Raw genomic sequence first — 16,708 nt, forward strand, 5'->3', positions numbered from 1 at the left:
GAATGGGGAAACTCCACTGGGCATGTTAGTTGTTTTTCAGCAGCTGAACTCTCACTTTGCCCACCTACTATGATGTAGGGTGATTTATCTCAATACTAATAATGTAAATGTATAGCTATGTTTGTCATGTACCCTATGTTCTGTCACCTGCAGCTTACTTTGTTTCCATGTAGAACAGCATACTGTCGCAGTGTAGTAGTCTTACACAATAGCGTAAGAGGCAGAAGTGGTGCCCTAAAACTTGGCTGAGCCTCTGTGGTTTATTAAAGTCAAATCTGGGTGAAGATTAAAAGAGCAGCGCTTGGCATCACTGAGGTGCCCCTCGAGCAAGGGCTGCTCCCTCATTACCACAACTGAGGTGCCCCATGCTCCAGTAGAGCAGCTCGGTGGCCAGCAGATCAGACTGTGGTTGTGCGGGATGGCGTCTGGGTGTGAATGTGTTTGACTGAGTGGGTGTAAAAATGGAGAACATTGCTCTCAGTAACACTTTCGTGGTTAAATAAAAGTTGAATGAGTTCAGAATATGAATATAACTGAGCTTTTTACTTACTGATTGGAAGCCTAACATATATCCGCACTGATGTGAGAGTTGTTATAATAGCAGATATTTTCCCCTTGAGACCATGTGGATGCTGTGATGATGGTGAGGCAGTTTAAAGCTAAGAAGCTGCAGTGATAATTTGGTAGAGCAGATGGAGATTGGGCCATTTTTGATAGCAACTTTCTATGTTTGAGAATGTGTGTGTGTGTGTCTATTAGATTAATGTGTGTGTGTGTGTGTGTGTGTGTGTGTGTGTGTGTGTGTGTGCGTGTCTGTGTAGGCATAGCTGTTGGTCAGAGCTGCCATTAATTATTGATAGAAAAAGCTTAGCGCATGTGCTGGCAGAAAGTGTTGCTAAGCAAGCGCTCTAGCATGCCAGAGACATCTGCGAGAGAGAGACAGAGAAAACAAGTGAGAGATACGAAATCGAAACATTCTGACTGAACCAGTTATAGAGACAGATTCATATGACCTAAAGCTGATGGTGTCTACTACCTGCCACAGAAGGGCGACAGAAAGACAGGAAAAGATAGGGCAGCGATAATAGACACCAGCACCTGCTGTTAGAGACGGAAAAAAGTCTTCAGGAGAGCATCAGATCAAAATCATAGAGAAAGCTTTTTTTATTTTTCATTTTGTAAAACAAGCTTTTTTTTTTTTTTTTTTTTTAATGGATGTACAATTGCGGATGATGTAGCATTTTTTTTTTATTTTTTTTTTTTTTATGAAGAAAAGCTAACTTTAAGTCAAATGTAGTGAAAAGGACGAGGAAAGATAAGAACTGGGACTGGTGCGACTGACTGATCAGCGCATCTTCTTTAGTGGCCCTGAAGCTCTGGGTGTTAGAAAGTGCTGAAGATGATGAGCCGACAGGCTTATTTTTACCGGGTCCCTCCCCAGGAACTTCACCGCCGGAACCAGCTCCAGGCTGATCCGGCCAAGACCAGGGCTCTGCAGACTGTCATTGATATGAAGGTACGATCTCAAATGTACAAGAGCAGGCAATATTTTATGTAATAAGAAGAATGCAATGTTGTAATCGATCAGATCGAAGATTCACGAATGTCAGTGTTTTTGTCCATTCATCGCAACAGCTCTGAGGAATGTGTGCCGGTTTATCTCCGAACAAATTTCAGCGAGAGATCAGCAAGTTAAACTGTGGTATGTGTTGTGGTAACAACTTCGATCTGATGGTCTGATCTTGTTTCAGCTGCGTACTTTGATCTTCTGGTCGCAACATGTTTCTAGTTCAGTTTGATATCAGCCTCATCCCGTACGGAGCTTTAATTATTGATGAGCACTGCTGTAATATGAGCAGTAGCAGAGGATCTGGCTTGGCTGTAAATGCAGACACAGACGTGCATGTACATGACGTACATGTATAAACCATCTAAAGAACGTTGTTTTATTGTTACCTATGGCATCTATATGGTGGCCATGCCCGAGTAAAGCCCATCATTGGCCCATGCAGAGTTGAGCACTTATTCAATTTGTTTCAAATGTCACATATGGAAGCCTTCACTCTCATCTCAGCCCTTTGAAGTCATTGGTGCTGTGAAAAATGCAGTTGACTCCACATGTGTCCGTGTGTACACCCACGCACACACACATATTTAGTGTTCATTCAGCAAATGCTCTTTCCAAAAGTGGCTCCTTTACAGCAAAACCGCAGTTATTTTTCACACATACTTTGTAATTTGTCTGCCTATTAACAAAGTGCACATGTGCTTTAGCCCAGGATGCTTGCACTTGTAAATGCATGAAAGAGGCCAAATTAAAAGACTGACTGAATTAATTAGAAATAAGAAAAAAAATAGAATTGCCAGACAGATTTGGCATATTGAGGGGCAGAGTAAGAGAGAGAGATACCGTAACTTCATCTGGTGATGATAAGGAGGAGATACAGTATTTTCTCTCCATTATTGCTTTATAAAACTGTCTTCTGTTCTTATTATTATGTATTAATGCAACTGTGGATATTCTGGTAATTGAGCATGTAATGCCCATGACTGTTTCAGTGTCTGTGTTGTTGCTTGTTCTAAGTGGTGTGTATTTCCACTTTGTAATTGCAGAATACCAGCCACCCTTTCTGTTTTGATCCTGATGTTATCTGGCAGGTACTGTACTGAGTGCTCACCTCTCGATCTCTCTGTTAACTCAACATTGGCTAGAGATATCCAGTATTTGTGTTTCCTTCTTTTTCTGTCATAAATTCCTCCTGGGTTGGAGTGCAGCACCGTCAAATACAATAGTTTATATTCCAGTGGTTTTGAGGCCCAGTTCTTACTACACGTATTCCTATTGTAGTTAGTATTGTTTTTGATAATAGCCTTTGTGTTTTTTGGGGGTTTACTCTATTGTGCTTCCTCTGGGTGATATTTCTCTCCCTCTGCTGTGTAGCAGACACAGATAACCATCAGTTTTTTTTTAAAAAGTCAGTACAAACATTATGATACAGAAGTCAGTGTGAAACAATGAAAAATACTGAATACCAACCTTGTATTGGACTTTTTGACTTTTGTCTTTTCTCTGTGTGTGCTTTAAGTAAGGTAGGGGCACCCTATGCAAATGCCTTACCTGAGCTTTTTTTTCCTGGGTATACATTGAAAGTGTATGTCCCTGCACACCCTCCTCTGTGTGTGTTTGTGTTATGTGTACTTTTTCCCTGTCTATGTGTGTGCTTCCAGGATTGTACTTGCAGCACGGTGTGCTAGTCAGAGCTGAAGTCAGGGGATGTAATAGAGGTCAGATGCTTACATGTTGCCTGTGATTTGTGCTGATGGCATCATGCAATCTGCTTCCAGTTATTCAATTACCTTTCTCTTCTCTTCCAAGGTTTAGCATTTAACGTATGTCTAAACCCATGCAACTAAACAACCTCGGGACCTGTCCATGACAGACCCTTCCATTCCCTCATAGATAATGCAAAGGAATATATCTTGACTGGACACAAATGTCTGCCCAGATATTTTCCCTATTTTTCCAGACCTTCCAGTCAGCCACAGGCCGACACTTAAATAGGTTAATGTCGAGATTCAGGAGGTCTATTCTAAATACAGTATGCTGTTTGTGCTATTCTATGATATGGACCTTCCATATATCCAAACGTAAAATACTTGTCAAAGTGATACAGGCATATAGGGCACTGTGGTATTATTCCTCTAAACAAAGTCCTTGATCAGATGTCTAATCAGTGTCTCAAACAAACTTCAGTTTTAGATGTAACACATTTATTCATGCAGGTCTACTTAGAGAGAACGGTCAGTCATTTGTTATGTAATATTTTCCATAAGATCCATAAGTTTTATAAACCCTTCTCTTTTCCCTCGATGCTGGGTTTTGTGAAAGATGTTTTGGATTGTGGTGTAGATAGACTGATTCATCTACAGACAGCTAACTGTCTCACTAATAACACATGGGATAGGAAGCCCTTGTTTTACCCCAGAGCTTAATATTCTTAGCCAAATTTTTGCTGACTGTCTGCCTGCCTACTGTTGCTGGTTCAGGACACCAAGATCTCTTCCCTGGAGAGGAACATCAGAGACTTAGAGGATGAGGTCCAGATGTTAAAGACCAGTGGCCTGCTGCAGCCTGATGACAGGCAGGATGAACTCAAGCAGGTGGAGGTCTACAAGAGCCATTCTAAATTCATGAAGACTAAGGTAGAATATCTCTGCATGCCACCTGAGACGCCTGCACGCTGCATGATCCGAGTGATGCATGCTTGTCTTAAAAACATAAATAACAACAGCATGAGAACCTGTTAACGTGCATGCTGCTTGTCGCGGTTGCATGCTTATGGAGACACAAACTTAAGTGCAGAGAAATCTTAAAGGCAAACTGCATGATAAGTATGTTGACTCTTTTAGGTGCTTTGGCTCTGAGCCCCCCGTGTTGCACGGATACCAAGAACTCCTACACTCATAAATATATTTCTCATTTTATATTTAAAGTAAAGTTCTGCGTACTTTTAAGAAGTTTTTCTAGCCTCTTCCTTATTCCCCATCAATTTATTGTGTGCTTTACCTACCATCACCTGTGTGATGGCCAAGCAATATACAGCTCTCCTATCTGTGTCTGGTTTGAGGGCGCACACTTAGAAACTATCGGCTTACAGTTTACCGTGTCGGTTTGCTGCCCTGCCCCTAGCTGGCAGGACGATCCATCGAAAAGGCCTGACTAAGAACCCTCTCTCCTAGGCTGTATACTGGTTTATTCATAGGCACACATTTAAATATGCACCTGAACTTATGTACAGAATCCATGTTAAAAATGCAATTTCAGGTCTCAGAGAGTTTTTAGCCAAGTGTCCATGAAGGCTGAGGCCGATGAGTTGTTCTCCATGTGAAAATGGTTGTCCTTGGTTCATTAATGGTGCTCTTTGTAGGGCCCATTTGTCATTGCATCGGGGAAGTTCCTGATCCCATCATAAAAGAGATGTTTTTATGAATGGGGCCCTGACAGATGAATGTGAGCTTACAACGACAGGGGAACACAGGAAAGAGCTCTCTCCTCACCCATACTGACCTGGAACTATATACATCACAGTGATGGTCCTGGCTCGCTCTCCCATGTCTCATCTTTCTGCATACAGTCACACAGAAACACAGAAAGTCACCTCGCACAAGGATATGCACAGATTCATTCTATATCCTTGAAGCGTTTAGGGTCCAAGTCTTTCAGCAGAGGGGGCGACTGGTGTTGAGGTAGGACCATGATAAGAGAAACCAGAGAGGTCAGTATCGTTGTCCTCTCTGGTTTCCTCTCTGGACTTTGATCTACTCAAACACTAGAAAATGGCCTCTGAGAACATGTAAATGTATAAAGTGTAATAAGTGGGCATTAGGGCAGCTACATTTTTTCTTTCAATATCAATTCTTGGAAAATTTAACCAGTATACCTTCCACAAGCTTTAGCTGTGTGGGTAAGGAGTGCACAATGTGAAAGAGTGCAGTTGAGCACACAGCCTATAGTTTAGTGGCTTGTTGTCTTCTTGTCTCTGTGTCTTTATAGGAGCAGGCCTTGTCACCACGTGTGTCTTCCATCAGACCACCTCCCACCTTCCTCCTCCCCACCCAACAGCCTTGGATCACAGAACAACCAGAAGTACCCATCTCATTAGTCTCTCTCCTTTCTCATTAGTTTTTTTTGTTTGTTTTGCCAACATTTCTTTTAGAATTTGTGCTCCTTATTTTTATTATAATGCTCCATCTTTTATCAATATTTTTAATCCTCTACCTACTCATTTCCTGAGTTTTTTTTTCTATGTCTTCTCTCAATCTCACCTCTATGATTATTAGTTTCAGAGAATTAACTCCTCATCACATTACGGTCCCCTGTCTCCTATTATTCTGTTGCTCTTCCTGCACTTTTTTGGCTCTTTGGGTTCTCTCTGTGACTGGAAGTTGATTGGCCAAACTCTGGTCCGGTCAGAATTCCCCTTGTAAGAAGTGAATCCTCCTCACACAGTTAAATAAATCTCTCTTCGAATCTCCTTTGTGCATTTTTGGCTCTAGTAGACAGGTGACAGTCTTCTGGACATAACTAGCCTCATGATAGAACATTCCCCCCCTTTGATTGGTCCTTTGTGGTTTTCTGTTATGATCTATAAAACAATCTGTCTCTATCTCCCTCTAAGAATTTTTACCTTTTGGCCGTTAGGCTTGGTGTGTCCACATAGTAGGTCTGGGACTTCTCTGAGTGAGGATTGATAATGTAATCTGGTTGATAATTCAGTGTTGTAGTTCATCATTTCTAAATAAATATGTCACAACACGGTTGACATACATAATTTCCAATATAATAAATCAATGATATAACATTAAAGTGTGCCTAATTGCATGACATAAAAAATATTTCAGATTTCCTTTTTTATTGAACTATGTATAATAATCTGAGCTAGAAGAATATATATATATTTTTAACTCATGAGTTTGAATTAAAGGTCCCATATTTTACACCTTTCTGATGTTTTATTTACAGTCTAGATATCAATAACAAGATATTTTTGTGGTTTTAGGTACCAAAAACATCTCAACATAGTTTGTGTTTGTATCTTTAAGGAACATTGATATCAATGACCCTCTCTTTTGATTGGCTGACTGAGGCCAACCACAGGTTTTCTATGATCTTGTAGCTTGTAAACTGGGACCTTTAATTTTGTCTATATTGTACACTCCTATATTAAAAAAACAACTTAACGCCTCTCACGACATTCACAACAATGTGTTCTTTCACAACTGTTGTTCTGAAAGTGTGGTGAAAAATGTAATTTTCAGAAATAAACAAGATTAGTGTGTTTTTGCTGTGGATGAGTGATTTGAATGGAAAGCCATATTTGTTTTTCTCATGTTTGAAAGTGCTTATCTGCAAGTACATCAATTCACTCAACGATGAATAAAAGGTTTTTGTAATGAATTTGTTTGCTTGTGTGTGTGTGTGATTTTCAGATAGAGCAGCTGAAGCAGGAGCTGAACAGAAAGGAGTCAGAGATGCAGGCCCTGCAGACCAAATTGGAAACACTGACTAATCAGAACTCAGACTGCAAGCAACACATCGAGGTGCTAAAAGAGTCGCTCAGTGCCAAGGAACAACGCGCAAATACACTTCAGACAGAGGTCAGTGTACACACACACACACACACACACACACACACACACACACACACACACACACACACACACACACACACACACACACACACACACACACACACGCAATTGGCGGTTGGACAAACACAGACAAATACACCCACACATATGCAAACAGTCATTATGATGCACTGAGCCACTACAGCTTCCTGGAAAACATTTTCAAAGATACACACTGCCTCAGATGGATGAAGCTGTCTGAAAGTTGTCTGTTGATTTCCATAGTAATAACAATCAACACGGCAATAATGTGTTATGGCCATTTTTACTTTCTGACATTATACTAAGGGATTGCATTTTAGTGTGTTTATTTCTTGTTCCTCCTCCTTTTTGCCTTTTATTTATTTTCTTATGTTCTTTCATGTTTTACTTATTCAGTAAAAATGAGATTTAGTAGCCCAGTGACAACAGGGCAAATTAGCTGTTTGGCCTCTGTCAAATCTGCAGTGATGATGACAGTGTGTGCTTTTCCTGGAAAAATAGCCTTCAGAAACAATTTGCTTGCATAGATACTTATGAGATGAGAGAGGTCATCACAACCACAGATATGCGAGGAAGCTCACATGAATCTGCGCAAAAGCGCAGAATCCTTTCTTTTTATACCGTGATTTCTTTCTCTTTCTGTTTCTCTAATGGACGTTGAGGTGGGTGGAAAAAAAGTTCTATGCGTGTGGCTCCTTTAGTCCACCAGTAGGCTCAAATGTGTGGGTGGGTCAGTGAGAAGGCTGAAGAAAGCTGGCAGCTTTTTCTTCTTCATGTTTAAAGTTTCTAAACTCTGGCTCTGATGATTTTATCACTGCTGTTAGGGATGGAGGTGGGCTGTATGTAGAGAAATGGAGGTGTGTATGTGTGTGGGGAGGTTGGGGAGCATTTAGCATTTTTCTCCATCACTCTCTAGACTTGGAACTGATTCTTTAGATCTCTTTGTATTCGGCAGTTGAGAGCAGCCTGCTAACTATGTCCACTCATCATTACAGGAAGCAATTTGGGCCAAAATTAGGCCTAATTGTCCATACATGTGCAAGGAATTTTGGCCCTTGCAGTTAGCGGAATACATCATACTTAAAAGAATTGGTGTTCAGTGGGTGGTTTCTGTGTGTGTAAATGTTTTTGTTTGTGTGTCCTGAAATGGCATGTAAAGAAATGTGTGCACATGCTTTTGGTCTTTGTCATCAGTAAAATTTCATTTTGAGACCAGAAATCATTATCATACCCCCCCTGTCATATTTAAAAATTATTATCTTAAATTGAACGATCATGTTCCCATCATGTCCCCTTAACTTCTACATCATAATTGTTCAGACTTTTGACAGCAGACCAGTGTCAGGGATATCTTTATTTTGTATTTAGTCATGTGACTTTATGAAAGCTTTGACCACTGATAGGAAGCCAAATATTTGTAACTACATGCATTGACACCTCAGGTTAACTGTTAGCTGTAATGCAGCATAACATAGATGGCTTTGCTAACATTAATCTGGCAGTCAACGGTCCAGAAGGCAACACATTGCATGTAAAGAAAGAGTATTATATGTAACTATGTGTGTGTGTGTGTGTGTGTGTTTATGCATTCCTCTCTGGGTACATGACAAAGGAATCGTATAACTGACTATAATGCTTTTGACGTTGGGCACATCACTGTGCTCTGTACTCTGTCTTCTCCTTGCTTCTGATAGGCTGCTGCAGATGAGCTGTAATCAGATCTCAATCACCACAAACACACACACACATGCACAGTCACACACACAAACACGTGCACTCGAAAAACACGTATGCTGTCAGCGCTGTTTGCGTCTTTCTTATCTCTGGTCTCGAGTAATTTTTCCCGCTATTGAAGTGGCATTTTCTTCCACTTGGGAACGGCTAGAATTTCCTGGTCTAAGTGGGCAGGCCAGAGGATGAGTGAAGATTTTAAGTGTGCTTTCGTGGTCCAGCCATGTCCGTGCATTCCTCTACTGTATGCCAGTCATTCGGCTTGACAGGACAGCCATTCTCTCAGGATCCTCACTCTCTCCTCATTCCTTCCATCCACATACATTATTACTTCATCTCCATTCAGGGGTTTGTTTCAGCTCTCTTCCCATCTCATTTAAAATTTCTCAAGAGAAACATATTGCCTTTTTTTCTCTTTCATTTCACATCACAACCCTCCCATACACAAGAATGTGCTTATGTATTCTCGGTGTGTATCATTACGAATGGCAGTGGTTGGTACAGTAGTCCGTTTCCAGAGACAGACTGGTGTCTCAGACTTTAGAAGAAGCCTCATCTTTAAGACACTTGTCTCTAAAACTAGTTCAAATCAGAATTGGACTAAGAAGGAACTGGCCACTGAACAGAGCGGGCACTGTGAGCAAGGGAATGAGAAAATGGAAGTGTATTTATTTGTCAGTCAAAGTTAAAGACAGCTTCTTAATGGGTGTGATTGAATCTGTCTCCAGATAACTGGAAAATGTGGAAAATAATGAGTCTTGCGTTTGTGTGTGAGCGTTGCGAGTCAGTGGAAACTTAACCCTTTAATACAGTAGATGTGTGTGTCTTTGCTGCCCTAACCGGGACAATGTAGGGCTGTAACGATACTCTGGCAGATCAGGTAACCTATCAGACTCCTTCCTGCATATTTAACCAGCCAGCAACAAAGGCACAAGCCAAAACCTCAGTGAGTTTGGTTAGACAGTGTTTAGTTTTCTGTGAGCAGATTGTTTTGAATATGATGACCGTTTGTGCAAAAGACGGCCAAATCAGACTCTATTAAGACGTGTGGGACTCTTTGTTTGATTTATCTGTACTTAGTCACGCATTTAGTTGACAGTTGCGTGTATGAAACAGCTCTTTGGTTGAAGTGTTTTTTGGTTTGATATGAGTTTCCAGGGCAAAGTAACACTCCTTCAGAAACATGTTTTTGTGACTCAAGACCTCGGTCGTACAAACAGAAATACAGTCATGACAAAGCAAAAACACCAAAGAGGAATATAGTGCAGCATAAATTAAATTCCCCAGCATGAAAACTAATTTATTAAATAGGCTTTGGCTTTAAAACATGTTGTCAAGGGCTTTGTCCTATTGTACTTATATTTAACCAAACTATGATACTCAATTCTTAGTGGTTGTTTATTGAAAAGATTGCAGACCTGATTGCCATCTGGGCCTTTATAATCTTAGCATGTTTAATGTCATTTTAACAATGAAGAACACGTTTCTTTAGAGAAGCCTCCAGGACTTTTAGTGCATCTGTACATTAACAATGTTGTCTTTTTTAATCATCTTTGTGGCAGCTCTCCATCTGACATGTGTATGCATTGAGTAAAATGAAAGGCTAATTGGTTGTTGAGCAGAGCTTTTTTTCAATGTTCAACCTTATTTTCTCCTGCAGTTGTTGATGACTTTAGAAAAGTCTTTTTTTTTTTTTTTTTATAGTAAATCCTTTGGTGGGGACTGGATATATTCTTAAATCAAAGTCTGAATAAGGCACATAAATAACATAACAATTTAACATTTGATATTTCATTCCTCACTGAATGCCAGGAGAAGTGTTAGGAGCAGCACGCCCTTAATGCATATTATGCGATGTGGCAACACATCTGTATTTACAGAGAACACAGTCTGTGGTGTTTCACTTTAACTTCTTCAGATGTGACCTCAAATATCTTCTGTTCTCTTTCATCACTGGCTTTTGCTGTGTGTCTGCCAGAAGACCTCTTCAGAGTTTTGATTTTGAGGTTGAAATGTAATGACTCGAAGAGGATATAAATGACTCAAAAATGACTTGCTAACATCAACCGTGGTGACAGTGATGAATAGGCAAAACAAGAGGAAAATAAAAAAGAACCTGGAGTGTGAGAGGGAAAGAATCTAGGAGAGATGGAGCGACAAGAGGAAGTGCAAAGTGAGAGAATAGAGCTGCTTGATGGATGTAAGAGGCTGTGAGCGTATGTCAGTGAGTGATGCGATGGTACGGTGTGCTGTGGTCCCATCTGGACTGTTTTTGTTGATCTTTCCTTGTTCTCGTTGCTGATTGATGGTTCATATTGGTAGTGAGGCAGTAAAAAGATGTGGTCTCAACCTGGTTACACGCTACCCCGGGCTGTCCCCCTGCAGTGTTCTCACTCTCTGTCTTTCTTTCTGCCTCATTCACTTTTGCTCCCTCAGTCCATATTTTCTCATGTCTCACACTATCTGCCTCCATCTGTCTTCTCCCCCATTTTTTTGCCTCCTCCTTCTTCTCCCCTGTCCATCCTCATCCCCCATCTGCTGATAACACTACACTTAAGGGTGTACAGCAAGTAAAACATCAGTGAGAACTTGATGAACTCAGTAAAGACGACAGTGAGGTTGTTGGTTTGTAAATGGAAAACAGTTCAGTTCCTGTTACAGCTGACCACTAATGATCTATTTCACGTTAATTCCTGGACCTGCTGTGATGAGTCCCAACCATCATGGATCCGTTTTAACATGACCTCATCTGAACTTGACCGACCATGGTCACCATTCTCAGACCCAACAGCATGCTCCCGGGTTCGTGGATTGGTGTGGTTTGGGATTCAGTGCGAGTAGCGCAGCATCGGGCCCCCCAGAACAAACATGGCACGGTCCAAAATAAAGCCCCCGCAAGTTCTTCAGAGGCCATGTGGAAAAGCCATAAAGTGGAGTTATAGGGGTCGGAAAGGGGATGAGATATTTAATGGTTTACACAGGGAATGAGGTAAATACTGTATAAGCACAACCAAAGGAGTCTACAAACACAAGTTTGCACACAACCTCTTATGCATATGCACATGAAAATATGCACCACTGTCATGCAAACACGCATAACACATACTTCATCACAAATCATACGTAAAGTTGGATTAGTTAAATTTCATTTGCGTGATGATTTATCCCATATGAAGGTCTTTGGGAAGTGCGTGTTCTTTCTTTACATATTTTTGTTTTCTATTTGGAAACGAACCAAAATAACACATAAACATGCAGAGTAATGAGGGCTTTGCTTGGTCTACTGTCAGTCAGCGGCTGGTTGACCAGAGGGCAGTGAAGTGCTGATAGAGACAGCCAGAGACAATAAGCCCCTTTCTTTTTGTCCTGACCTCCTCTTTGCTCAGGGTCACTCTGCTTTGCTCAGACCACTTAACCTCTAATTTCATACACACATATACCCACATAGACACAGAGACTTACAAAGACACACTTATGCAAACATGGAGTGCGGCAAGAATACAGTCAGAAAAAGGTTTTCAGTCCCAGTTACAGAAAATCCAAAAGCCTCTGAATAGAATGATAAAACCAGAAGAAACAGGTTCACAAATATCTCTCCTCTCCTCTCCTCTCCTCTCCTCTCCTCTCCTCTCCTCTCCTCTCCTCTCCTCTCCTCTCCTCTCCTCTCCTCTCCTCTCCTCTCCTCTCCTCTCCTCTCCTCTCCTCTCCTCTCCTCTCCTCTCCTCTCCTCTCCTCTCCTCTCCTCTGCTGTCCTCTTTTTAAGTTTTTGGCACTTGTCTAGCAAATTTGATTTGAAATCAAACAATGACTTTAAGGTTACAAAAAAAACCTTGGGATTGTAAATTGTATAAAAATTACAATAATTATCTCATGGTTTGTTGAATGTGGACACAAACCCTCTCAAATTACAGCTGTGAATAATCAAATACACACACATGAAGGAAGACAGAGTCTACAGCATTTTGTGTGATAGAATTTGATTGGTTGTCATGGAGATGATTGAATTATCACATGGCCTATCAACATTAAGATTAGACTACATTAATTGCATTTGAATTAAATTTAATGAACTACATACTAGTCATTATTTGTAGTGTCTGTACCTCAAGGTCATCAGAGTGTAAGACAGCCCAGCAAATGTTTTACTTGTTGATCAAACACACATCGAGCTGATTTCAGGGTCCTAGTATAGACCCGCATTTATTCTCCACGTGTTTGCCAGAGCGACGGTTCAGTGTGGTTTGACAGGAAATGGATTCCCTGGAAACAGGATGTAGCAACTGGCGTGTGGTGCTGGAAATGATCAGGAAAAATAATCAAAGAAGGAGCAAGTGTTAATGGGGGGGAACGCCTGCTGTGTCTCTTCCTTTGTACTGTATGTGCTTGTGTGCGTTGTGTACGTGTATCTTGTGTGTGTGTGTGTGTGTGTGTGTGTGTGTGTGTGTGTGCTGGAGGATGTAATGATGATGGATGAGCAAAAGTGGGATATTGAGGCAGCTGTGTGCAGTGAGGGTTAGTGTCATAGTACTCGGGGTGAGTCCCGTACATTTTCAGGGTCAAATATCCACCCACTGGTACAATACTGATGTGACTGTCTTTCATGCTTTGTCAAAAAACATTCATTCATTCTTTTGACAAAGATCCTTTTGTCAGTGGATCTTAGGATCTCTGTGTGTCCTTGTCTTGTCTTCCCCCCATGTTTTACATCTGTACTTTCCCAAGTTTCCTTTGTAGCCTTTGGGCAGACAGCTGTGTTGCCATGGTTTTATCAACAGATGTTGTGGTGTACAGTGAAACCGTGCCCCACTCTCCGCCCTGCAGCCCCTGCTGTGAGGCAATTCACATCCGCCTATTATCCCGGTGCCGGCCCTAAGGTGATCCAACCATTATACAATTCTTGATCAGAGCGCTGACTGTTATTTTGGCTAATCCTAACGAAGCTTTGGTGACATCCCTCAAATGACACACAACCTGAGCCGCAGGACAGGGGATATCCCTTATTTCCGCAGAGATCAGGCCCGGTGTTGTCATGTCTGGAACGGCTAACTCAGATAGAGAGGAAAACCTTCATTTGCATGCATAAGCTTGTTTATTCAGTCTACAGTGTGTGTGTGTGTGTAAAGTAAGAGAACTCAGAAGCAGTGCAGCGTCTTGTTTACAGTTCTTTTGTGAAATGCTTCATACTTGCATTGACATTGCAATTTCCACCTGCACCCATGTGCGCAAACACACACACACACACACACACACACACACACACACACACACACACACACACACACACACACACACACACACACACACACACACACACACACACACACACACACACACACACACATATGCCTACATACTGTATGTACACACAAACACACATGCTTCACTGAGATGAAAAGCTTCTGCTTTGGTCTAACAACCTTCAACAGTGACCTCCTCACGTCTATTGGAAGTTTCTATTGCCTCATCAGGAAACTATGGATCATTTAACACCCCTTCTTCTTACATCTGTATGAGTAAAAGACAAAACAAATTCAGGTGCTTATACACCATCTGTGTGAGGCAGGACAGCATAAAGTGTAGTATCCTCTACTCATGTTTATTCTGTAAGCTGCATAAGCCTGTTTTTATTCACCTTTCACCAATATTTAATAATGCTGACATTAGTCAGAGTGGAAACAGCAATTGGCTGTTTGAACCCAGCCGTCTATATTCGTTCTCTTCCTTCTTCATCATATGGGGGATGTTATGATATGAGGGTGTTGGTTTCTCTTTGATGCACACGTTCCACCAAAAAGATATTCAAATGATTATAGGTGGTATGGGAGACACTCTGGTTGTCTGGTATTGTCGAAATGAAATAGTCTTTCTTCTTTTAGTGATACAGTCCAGACATGGCCACATTAATGGCTTGACAAACATGAATTAAACGAATATTATGCCATAAATTTGGATGATTAATTTCACTGCACGGACCTTTAAATAAATTAAGTCTAATGGGTGCCTTTTGCTGTATTTATACAGGCTGGAGAGATGTCATGGAGCCAGAGAATAGCTCACACAGCTGTGTGAGGTGCACCACAGCAGCCTGAGCAGATCTGAGTTCAGGCATCAGATACATTTCACCAGACCCTCTCTTGGGAATTAGGAATTTTTATGGTGGTGTTTTCAGCTGAAGTGATATTCCAAAGTTTTCTTTGAACAGTAACACAAAAAATTTGGGTGGCTCATGGTGTACATGTGTGCTCGTGCGAAAGTCATAGATTTTTAAAGATTGGGAAATTTGAAAACATATGGGGAATGTTTTTCCGATTAACCGAAGACTATTTGCAATATAGGAATCCCAAGTGGGTGAGTGAGAGTGCAACTGTTACTATGCAAGGGTTGCTGTGTCCCCAGGCCTTTGCTGTGGTCTCTCTGGTTCTCTCCCTTTCTGGTTCTGCTTTTTTGACTGTGGTCTACTCGTATAGTCCCTGTGTTGTTTATTGCGGCTCAGAGCCGACGCTGGGCCCAATACCTTTGCAGATCCGCCTGCCAGAAAAACTTTTATGATGAAATGTGAGGCAGGAAAAAGGGAGGTGAGGACAAACAGTGAAGCTGTTTTCTTTAAGCCTCTGTTTTACTTTGCTAACCAGTTTCCAGAATCCACATTTGGCTGTCACTGCAAGCAAGACAGAGGAAGTCAGGGAGAATTAGTGTGTGTTTATGCATTATTGTGCTTGGTTGCATGTTTAATTGCAGGTATAGTTGCATGCATGTGCGTGTCTAAAAAACTGTCGAATATGTACCCCTGTGCATTCATTTAAAGAAAATCCGCAAATGGCCAAGAATTTATAGTTTTGCAACCACAGAATCTTGAAAACATATCAAGGTCATTTTTTAAATGATATGGTGCTGAGTGAGGGGCTGGAAAATTTAAGTGGGATTTTGGAGGAAGATGGGGTGATAAAGATGTGTTTTTAATTCATCTATTCAGAGGAACTCCTCTACGCAGTCTCCTGGGTCCCCTTTGGATTTGAGCTGAGCCCTTTTACTTTCCTCCCTGACCTTTATCTTTTCTTTCTCTCAAACAACAACAAAAAAGTATGATTACAAAACAGAATGTAGTCCCTGGTGTCCAATTGCGTAGGCAGAATCAGTACCATGGTTGTCCGGGAGACTGAAAGAGTTCTGCTTTGCATGCTATCTCCCTCACATAGAAGCACAAGTCGACGCACCAACCTACAAAGTCATGGCAGAGAAATGTGGGTCTGTCCCAAAAAGACATCCTGGCTTTAAGACTTGAGGGATTTCTCACACCGACACATCACTTTGTCTCGCTGGTTGACGTGCACCTTTAAAACGGCAATAGGAAAACTCCTGGATTGAAGCGTGGTTGGAGGGATGGGGTGTTGAAAGAGAGGTAGTAGTGGCGGAGAGAGAGAGGGGTGTTGTTGGAAGATGACACTGAGAAGAACGGGACTGAAAGGAAAAGGACATTTTGAGAAAAAAGAGAGAGGTTAATCAGCCTGTCTTGTTAGCTGTCCATCATCTCGGCATGTATGCCAGCTGATAAAGCCAAACAGTATTTCCTGCAACCGAACTACTGAAGGAGTGGTAGTGGAGGAGCAGCATGTCAGTGGTGTTAATATGCTCAGGCCAAATGATCTGTTCGGGATTGCCATCTTCTCCATCCACCTTTTTTTCATTTCTTACTCCTGTTTATCCTTTTATCTGTCCCTCCTCACCTATCCAACTCTCTTTCCTTGTTTTCCGTGTACTGTGTCTGGCAGCAGTGAGTGCTTTAAGAGGGTATTAGCAGGGCGTC

The 16,708-nt window shown here is 41.4% G+C and overlaps 1 protein-coding gene across 18 annotated transcripts in view; it reads left to right on the top strand.

The window, feature by feature from the left end:
• Positions 1–16,708, top strand: part of LOC138637015 (ERC protein 2) — a 154,549-nt gene that overhangs the window by 13,117 nt on the left and 124,724 nt on the right. For 16 of the 18 annotated variants that reach the window (XR_011312340.1, XR_011312339.1, XR_011312336.1 and 13 more), the window contains 3 exons: positions 2,614–2,658; positions 4,048–4,203; positions 6,991–7,158. Coding sequence is in view for 14 of the 18 variants with exons in the window: in XM_069725445.1 (XP_069581546.1) it covers positions 2,614–2,658; positions 4,048–4,203; positions 6,991–7,158 (369 nt within the window). In the remaining 4 variants the exon portion in view is untranslated. The remainder of the gene's footprint in view (positions 1–2,613; positions 2,659–4,047; positions 4,204–6,990; positions 7,159–16,708) is intronic. The other 2 variants (XM_069725503.1, XM_069725525.1) reach the window with 2 other exon arrangements.

Source organism: Brachyistius frenatus, unplaced genomic scaffold (assembly GCF_029030835.1).
Source record: "Brachyistius frenatus isolate BFR_SWC_R1_liver_20210118 unplaced genomic scaffold, ASM2903083v1 Contig_6, whole genome shotgun sequence".
In the NCBI taxonomy this organism is placed as follows: domain Eukaryota; kingdom Metazoa; phylum Chordata; class Actinopteri; family Embiotocidae; genus Brachyistius; species Brachyistius frenatus.